The sequence below is a fragment of the Euphorbia lathyris genome, chromosome 6 (genome assembly GCF_963576675.1).
Source record: "Euphorbia lathyris chromosome 6, ddEupLath1.1, whole genome shotgun sequence".
Lineage (NCBI taxonomy): Eukaryota > Viridiplantae > Streptophyta > Magnoliopsida > Malpighiales > Euphorbiaceae > Euphorbia > Euphorbia lathyris.
In genome coordinates this window covers 4,704,327-4,713,905 of record NC_088915.1, presented here as the reverse complement: position 1 = coordinate 4,713,905, position 9,579 = coordinate 4,704,327, and the positions used below count along the sequence as shown (strand labels likewise).

At 33.2% G+C, this 9,579-nt stretch overlaps 1 protein-coding gene across 1 annotated transcript; it reads left to right on the top strand.

Annotated features, from left to right (window-relative positions):
- Window positions 1-3,820: 3,820 nt before the first annotated feature.
- Window positions 3,821-9,257, top strand: LOC136232513 (pyruvate kinase, cytosolic isozyme). Its single transcript, XM_066021715.1, has 3 exons — window positions 3,821-4,259; window positions 7,040-7,501; window positions 8,232-9,257. The coding sequence occupies exons 1-3, from the start codon at window positions 4,017-4,019 to the stop codon at window positions 9,042-9,044; spliced, it is 1,518 nt and encodes a 505-aa protein (XP_065877787.1). The 5' UTR covers window positions 3,821-4,016; the 3' UTR covers window positions 9,045-9,257.
- Window positions 9,258-9,579: the final 322 nt, after the last annotated feature.

Genomic DNA, 9,579 nt, shown 5'->3' with positions numbered 1-9,579 from the left:
TTCTCACAAGCCCTTCGATACACCAGGCTATCTAGAGTTAATTACACATGTGGTTTGCTAAGTATCAGAAAAAAATACTAGTGCCACAAAACTTAATTTCTTAACATCAAAATTGCCTAACTTTACATTTGATTTATCTTAGATTCATTTTTTTCAGATTCTAGAAATAATAGTCACAAAAAAGGACACGTGAGCCAAAATTTTGCATGTGGAATAAAAAATACCTAGATTGACCTTGTTAGGTTTTGTTTATATGAGAAATCGAAAGAGACGAAATAAAAAAAATTGGTTGGGTTGAGTTTGGTGAAATGTACATTTTTATTATCCATGTATAAAAATCTAGATTACGTGTTGTCTACGTGTTTTTCAGCGACTGTTATTGCGGGAATCCGAGTAAAAGAAGTACAGAAAAAAAATCAAGAGAAAAATACAAAAATCAAGTATGTGGTTTGGTTGATTAGCAAAAACAGTCATGTTGTTAAAAAGTTTATAAACAGGGGTCTATATTTTGTGTAGTTTACAAACTCATATATTTCGTAAAAAAGTTATTATTTGACTAGAAAATTGTCTCACTGATCATTTAACTGTTTAACTTCACAAATCTCAAACTTCTATTTGTAAATTTTAAACTACGTGACTGATTTTGCAAATTGTATTTTTTTTCAGGGTTCTAAAAATCGGTCGAGGCAGCCGTTTTTTAGAACACCATTAAGATTTCTTCTAGTCGGACGGTATAAATCGGTTGACCGATTTTTGACTGTCTAGACAGTCCCAAGCGGGTCTAGACGGTAGGCGGCCCTTTTGAAAAAATCGGCCCTTAAATTTATGAGATTTTTTTCTATTTTAAATAAATATTGAATAATAAAAAACTAAAAAAAAGACCTTAAACTATCAAATGTATTTTTAAGAATATTAACTTTATTTTATTTTGACATATTTTTTTATTAATGTTAGTTTGTTGATCTATTTTTTATTTTTTAAGGACATCAATATAAATAATATTAAAATATATTTTTTTATCATAAATATTTTATATTATTATTTTTACATAGTATAATTCATATTTTAATTGTATTTATATAATAATTTATTTAAGAAAAAATAAAAAAAAGTAAAAAGAATGCAAATATGATTAATCTCCAACGACCTTGTTCGTCCAATTAGCGCCTAGCGTCTTTTGCAACTTTGATTTTTTTTTTTTTTCCAAAAGTCAAATATAAAATTGGATGTTTTTAATGTTAAGAAATTAAGTTCTGTGATATTAATGTTCTTTCTTAATATTTGGGGGACCATAAATGTAATTAGCCCTTATAATTTAATATCTAACTAAAACAAAAGGACGACTTTTCAATTCGGAACCAAACTAACAAAATCATTAGATGGTTTTTATAACCCATAGGTTCATACTAACACGTTATGCCAATAGTTTCTTTTTTTTTTTTTTTGGGTTACCGTTTTGCCAATAGATTTAATGCACAAAGATTTATAGATGTAATTATTAGGGTAAATTACACTCATGGCCATGGAGCTTTATCTATTTTCACATTATGACTATTGAACTTCATTTCTTCCCGGTATGACCATTAAATTTTACACTTTTTAACACCGGTGGCCACTTAACGTCTTAAAACGACCGTTGATGGCTAAAAATAAAAAATCAAAAGCGTTAATGATAATTTAAGGAACTTTAATTCTTGAAAATTTTTGTTTTGTGGTCATTTGGGTGTTGTTTGGTTAGGAGAGAGAAAGTGAATTTTTAGAGAGAGAAAGCTCCAAAAAATGTGATTTTCGAAAATAAAAAATTTGGTTTCATGGTAGATGTCGTTCTAAACAACTTTAATTTTTGAATATTTTCATTTTGATGTCGTTAACGGTCATTTTGAGAAGTTAGTTAAAATTGAGTGGCCACCAGTGTAAAAAGGTATAAACTTCAGTGACCATATCAGGAAGAAATGAATTTCAGTGTTCACAATGTGAAAATGGGTAAAGTTCAGTGGCAATGAGTGTAATCTACCCATAATTATTACATAAACTTACCAAAAAATCCTTTTATTTCATTTATACTATTTTTTGAAAGAAAATTAACTTTATTTTAAAGAAAAACAAATCTTGGTTTATAAAAATACTGATATTTTAAGCTTTAATACAACTTAACTTTTAAAATCAATCTAATTGCATTCAATCATCTCTGTTATTGTCTAAGTATATTTAATACGCCTAATGTTCCTTCAGCCCCTTAACTTATCTAAATTGGTAATTTTACCCCTCTAACTAATCAAATATCCTATTTACCACTTTAACTCCATAAAAATGGTATTTCTCACCGCCTTAACTTGTCCAAATTGATCATTTTACCCATCCTCAACTCACCTCTTATGATCTTATTTACACTCTTAACTCCGTAAAAGTAGTATTTCTTACCCATTTATAATGCAAAATTAATAGGACTTATTCAAATAAATTTGAAAATATATTTTTTTAATATCAAACAAGGGTAAATAATTTACTAGTCCCTTTATTTTTACCTAACACATTGTTAAGTCCCTTATTTTGAAAAACACATTATGAGGTCCCTATTTTTTTTATCAATATTAACCATTTGATCCTTATTTCTATTTATTTTTAGATTTTTAATGGTTATATTTGGTATAAATAGACAGACAGAAAATAACAGAGTAACATGACCATTTTGTATAGTACTATGACTATCCTGAAAACTAAGATATGTTCGGTTAAAAATCTAAAAAACATATATAAAATGACCAAATGATTAATATTGATAAATGATAGAAATCTTATAATGTGTTTTTCAAAATAGGAGACCGTTATATTTGGTATAAATAGACAGACAGAAAATAACAGAGTAACATGACCATTTTGTGTAGTACTATGACTATCCTAAAAAGTAAGATACGTTCGGTTAAAAGCCTAAAAAACATATACAAAAGGACCAAATGATTAATATTGATAAATGATAGAGATCTTAAAATGTGTTTTTCAAAATAAGGGACTACACAGTGTGTTATGTGAACTAATAAATTATTGGCTTAATACATCATTTGCCCCCTGAACTTGTCTAAAAAGCTTGATTGACCCCCTGAACTTTCAAAGTGTCCCGATAGTCCCATCAACTTGTATAAAATGTTGAGTTAGCCCCCTGAACTTGTGTAAAATGTAATAAATTGATCACTCGGTCGCAAAAAAAGTAAGTTAAATGCGGAAGATGTATTTTATGCATCTTAGAATGTTATTAGATAATTCAAAAATAGATAAGTAGGAAGTTATTGTTTGCTAAACTATACAACTTGTCTTCTCTAATATTAGAACCGTATACCCTGATTTTAGTCGTTTTACTTTTTTTAAGACTCGTACAATACATTTTTCGCATTTAACTTACTTTTTTTTTTGCAACCGAGTAATCAATTGATTACATTTTATTTAAGTTTAGGGAGCTAACTGAACATTTTATGCAAGTTGAGAGGGCTATCAGGACACTTAGAAAATTGTGAGGGCCAATCAAACTTTTTAGATAAGTTCAAGGGCAGATAATGTATTAAGCCAATAAATTATTTACCCAACAAACAATCTAACTTTAATAAATATTGATCTAATCGATGAATTAGCAAATTCTATATACTCATTCATTAAGGTACATGTGATTAAGACTGTGGACTACTAAGTGGTTAAATATTTACTTTGTGTTCTTTTTTGGCCTACATAAATAATAAATATTCAACTATAAATGTCATTGTGAATTGTGACTTATTAAAAATATTTTAGGGTTAATAATATTAATTTATGTTGTGTTGACCTAATTTAAACTCATGAAAAATTGATTCTCTTTCTTCCCATTGAAAGGACAATCTTCCGTTTTTACATCTCTCATTACCTTCTTCTTCCGCAAGAAATACTCTTTCTCTTCATTTATAGCCCTAATCATTTCCCCCATTTCTCATTTTCTCTTCCTTTAACTCTCTATTCTGCGATCTGCGTCACACTATTTCAGTTCCTAAATCATGAATAACACCGAATTTGAAGCTTTTTCAATGGAGAAAAAGCCGAAAACGAAGATCGTTTGTACTCTTGGACCTGCTTCCAGATCTATTCCCATGGTCGAAAAGCTCTTGAAAGCAGGTATGAACGTAGCTCGTTTTAACTTCTCTCATGGATCTCACGAGTATCATCAAGAAACCCTTGATAATCTAAGGGCCGCCATGGATAACACTGGTATTCTCTGTGCTGTCATGCTCGATACCAAGGTATATCGCTTTTTTTCGTTAGTTGTTAATTGAAATTGTTGTTATGTGTCTGTTATTTGATTTGTGCCGATTTTCCCCAAATTGGGATTTTCTGTTTGCTTACCTGTGCATGTGTTTGCTGTTTTTGGAATTTTCTGTAGATGTGTAATTCTGTTTTGATCGATTTTTATATTTTGTTTTGTTGTTAATCTCGAGCTAGGGATTTCTAATTTTGCTGCTAATACTTGTTTTGTGGTCCAATGGTTTTATGTGTACTGTTTTTGTCGGCTTCCTGTGTGTGTTACTTCAGTAGGTCCCCACTGTGCAGAAACGCCCCTGCTTTTGTTACATTTTCCTATCACCATTCTATATTGGATTATTTTATTACCTTTTGGAATTTGGAAGGGACATAAAGATGATGTTAGGATTTGAAATTTGGAAGGGTCATAAAGATGATGTTAGGATTTGGAAATAAAGATGTTAGGAATTGGATGGGTTGTTGATTATAAGTATAATAAATGGAAAAGGAAGTTAGGCATGCAATTACAAGACTAGGAGATTTTCGTGGTTCGGTTATTTTTCCTAGGGGTGAGGAGGAGCACATAATCATTAGTAATAGGTAAATCGGTATAACAGTAAGAAAATCACATACTTTACCCAAATTTGAATTCTCAAATTGAGATCGGATTGCATGTAGAAGCTTACACAAAGTTAGGCATGCAATCACAAGTGTAGGAGATTTTCGTGGTTCGGTTATTTTTCCTACGGGTGAGGAGCACATAATCATTAGTAATCGGTAAATCGGTACAACACTAAGAAAATCACATACTTTGCCTATCACCTTTGGAATTTGGAAGGGACATAAAGTTGATGTTAGGATTTGGAATTTGGAAGGGTCATAATCATAAAGATGATGTTAGGAATTGGATGGGTTGTTGATTATAATAAGTATAATAAATGGAAAAGGAAGTTGGGTATGCAATCACAAGAATAGGAGATTTTCGTGGTTCGGTTATTTCGTAGGAAGAGCACATAATTATTAGTAACCGGTAAGTCGGTGTAACAGTAAGAAAATCACATACTTTACCCAAATCTGAACTCTCAAATTGAGATCCTATTGCACCTAGAAGCTTACGCAAAGTTAGGCATGCAATCATAAGAATAAGAGATTTTTGTAGTTAGGTTATTTTCCCTACGGGTGAGGAGGAGCACATAATCATTATTAATCGGTAAATTGGTATAACAGTAAGAAAATCACATACTTTACCCAAATCCGAACTCTCAAATTGAGATCCGATTGCACCTAGAAGCTTACACAAAGTTAGGCATGCAATCACTAGAGTAGAAGATTTTTGTGGTTCGGTTATTTTCCCTATGGGCGAGGAGGAGCACATGATCATTAGTAATCTGTAAATCAGTATAACAGTAAGAAAATCACGTACTTTACCCAAATCCGAACTCTCAAATTGAGACCCCATTGCACCTTACACATATCCATATCTCAAGAGCACAAGTTCTAAACCTCTAAGCGAAAATAAATAAGCAAAAATCCTTGCTTATATTAGGCTTGAATTGTAATCTTTCTTAATAGGATTCACCTAAAATGGAAGTTTCCAATTCCTATGCTAATTAGGAAAACCAAACTAAATAGGATTCTAGACGTAACTTAATAGATTATATGTCAGATTTTGACTGACATAATTGAGCAGTTATGGTGAAGCTAACTAACTAATCAGTTAATGTAGAACGATTATTTAGTTATTCGTGGTTCGGTTATTTCCCTACGAGCAAGGAGGAGCACATAATCATTAGTAATCGGTAAATTCATACGACATAAGAAAATCACACAATTTACCCAAAACTCCATCTATGCATATAGGAAGAGCACAAGTTCTAACCTCTTATCGCAAATAAATAAGCAAACGATCCTTGCTTGTATAGGCTTAAAAATGTAATCTTTTTTTTTTTAAATCGCGCACAATGCGCTTACATTAAAGAAGAAAGAAAAAACCCCACCAGACCCGGATGTGATTCAAACCTATGACCTCCCTAGTCATAGGTAAGCTCTCAACCACTAGGCTAAGAGTTTCACCACTTAAAAAGGAAGTTTTCAATTCCTATTCTAATTAGGAAAACCAAACTAAATAGAATTATAGACAACCCTTGATAGATTATATATCAGTTTTTTACAGACATAATTGAACAATTACGGTGAAGCAACTAACTAAGCAGTTAATGTAGAACGGTTATTTAGTTATTGGGATACGGACACAACACAGATGCAAGTGATAATTTTATGTATTCTTTAGGTTGTTTTCCCTTCCATGTTTCTTTGCTGATATAATTTGGAGTTATTTAGGTAATAAGACAAAAAAAAAAAACGAGGTTTTCAACAGCTAAACGGCCTTGAGCATAGTTCTTCAGTCCCTCTTTGTGAATGATAGTAAATTAAACATTTGCTTATGTGGTAAATCTGCATCTAAGTATACCACCAGGATTCACTTATAGGGGTCCTTGTGGCGGTCTCTCGTGATTTATTGGTGCTAAATTGATATTTTGTGGGTGTTTTTACATAAAAAATTGAAGTCGCATACACTGTTTCTATAGAATTTTTGGTAGACAGTGGGTGCTCAAGCCCCCCGATCCGTCCCTGACCACATTAGTGTACTCTATGCTTTGATTAAAATGCAAAAATCATTCATCCTTTTCTACTGGATATCATTTCGCAGTTGAATTAATTTGGACACTTAATTGAAGTCTAAGAAATCTGATAAACACTAATAGTTAACTTAATAATGCAGGGACCGGAGATTCGAACCGGATTTTTGAAGGATGGAAAGCCCATCCAGCTGAAACTGGGCCAAGAAATCACTATATCTACTGACTACAGCATACAAGGTGATTCGAACATGATTTGCATGAGCTACAAAAAGTTGGCTGAGGATGTGAAGCCTGGGATGGTTATACTTTGTGCGGACGGAACAATTTCATTTACTGTTCTGTCATGTGACAAAGCAGCGGGTTTAGTTCAATGTCGATGTGAGAATTCTGCTGTTCTTGGCGAGAGGAAGAATGTTAATCTTCCTGGAGTCATAGTTGATCTTCCAACCTTGACAGAGAAGGACAAAGAGGATATCTTGAAGTGGGGAGTCCCTAACCAAATTGACATGATTGCTTTGTCTTTTGTTCGGAAAGGCTCGGATCTCGTAGAAGTGCGGAAATTGCTTGGACATCATTCCAAGAATATCCTTCTCATGTCAAAGGTAAGTCTATCATGTTATGACAACAATGATTTTTTTTTTTTCGATTCGGATTTTGCTTCTTAACATTGATTAGTTAAGAGACGCTCTTGAATTGAACAACGTAACTGGGTTCGTTGAATTCATTTCTGGAACTTGTTTTGTATATAATAGTGGGTTAATTACAAATAACTACCCTGGGGTTTGGCCGATTTGCAAACCTTTACCTGTGGTATATTTTTGTGGTTTGCAAAATTTTGCATTTGAGTTCACTTTGTCAGAATTTGATCGATAACGACTTCGTAATGAAAATTTTCAAGAGTTAAATGATATTTTAAGCAACTTTAATTCTTCAACTTTTTAGGTTTGAGGTCATTTATGTGTTGTTTTTGATGAGAGAGAAAGATAATGTTTAGAGAGAGAAAACTCCAAAAATGATGATTTTGAAAGATTAAGAATATGATTCCATAGTAAATATGATACCAAACAAGTTTAATTCTTGAAAGTTTTCATTTTGAGGTCGTTATCGGCCAAATTTGGCAAAGTAAAAAAAACATGTAAAATTTTGCAACAATAGGGGTGTGTTTGCAAAAAAAAAAATACCACACGTACCACATCGCAAATCGACCAAATCACAGAGTAGTTATTTGTAATTAACCCTATAATAGTTAAACGTCTGCCGGATATGAAATTCAGTTTTTGCTGTCTTATCTCTCATGTTTGTTTGTCTTTACGTTGAAATTTTATCCCGCAGGTCGAAAACCAAGAAGGGGTTGCAAATTTTGATGATATCTTAGCAAATTCGGATGCATTTATGGTGGCGCGTGGTGATCTCGGAATGGAAATTCCAATCGAAAAGATTTTTCTAGCACAGAAGGTGATGATTTACAAGTGCAATATACAAGGAAAACCAGTGGTCACTGCGACTCAGATGTTGGAGTCGATGATCAAGTCACCCCGACCAACTAGAGCCGAAGCAACTGATGTTGCCAACGCAGTCCTTGACGGCACTGATTGTGTTATGCTGAGTGGTGAAACAGCAGCTGGAGCATATCCCGAACTTGCTGTTCGAACAATGGCGAAAATATGTCTAGAAGCCGAAAGCACACTTAACTACGGAGACGTCTTCAAAAGAATCATGGAGCACTCACCTATACCAATGAGTCCATTAGAGAGTTTGGCGTCATCCGCGGTTAGAACCGCCAATTCAGCGAAAGCAACTATCATATTGGTCTTGACCAGGGGAGGAAGCACTGCAAAACTGGTAGCCAAATACAGACCCGGAATGCCTATATTATCTGTGGTTGTACCCGAGATTCAGACCGATTCTTTCGATTGGTCGTGCAGTAATGAAGCTCCGGCAAGGCACAGTCTTATTTACCGTGGGTTAGTACCGGTTTTATATGCAGGATCTGCTAGAGCTTCTAATGAGGAGACAACAGAAGAAAGTCTGGAATTTGCAGTTGCGCATGGGAAAGCGAAAGGGTTATGCAAGACCGGAGATTCTGCGGTGGCTCTGCATCGTGTCGGAACTGCTTCCGTGATTAAGATCATTACTGTCAAGTGATGATCGAATTCGAGTAGATGAATGAGGATGGAGTATAGATAATATTCAGATAAAACGAAACTTGTTCTCGTCTTCTTTTTGATCCGTTCTGTTGTAATTCCGATTTTTCAAATGTTTCGTCTGGAAACGAACATGAATCTCTGGTGTCTTTTGGACATGAACATCAAGTATAAGTGATTTTTTCTGAAATGAATTTTGGTTGAACTTTTATAATTTTGACAGGAATCTGTTATGTCTGGAGCATTTGTATTAGACCTGGCAATTTCTTGTTCGTGTCGTGTTATTTTTAGGTTCGTGTTGAAAAGAGTAAACCCAAATCCAACCCAAAAACTTGTGTCATAGTTGTGTTAACCTGTTCGGTTAGTATCGATTTGGTGCCGTGTTTTCGGGTTATATGTAATTTTGTTATGCATATATAATAATATAACTTTTAAAAATAGGCAAAAGGCATAATTAAGTTTCTCAACTTTGACTGTTTTAAGTATATTTTTAAGGATCACGGGTTTAATTCTTAAAACAGGTAAAGTTCATGGGT

What these genes read in the sequence shown, in the direction of transcription:
- LOC136232513 (XM_066021715.1), top strand. Translation starts at nt 4,017, where the DNA reads ATGAATAACACCGAATTTGAAGCTTTTTCAATGGAGAAAAAGCCGAAA. An exon ending in CTGTCATGCTCGATACCAAG is followed by an intron (nt 4,260 to 7,039) that starts GTATATCGCTTT and finishes TTAATAATGCAG; the next exon opens with GGACCGGAGATTCGAACCGG. An exon ending in ATATCCTTCTCATGTCAAAG is followed by an intron (nt 7,502 to 8,231) that starts GTAAGTCTATCA and finishes TTTATCCCGCAG; the next exon opens with GTCGAAAACCAAGAAGGGGT.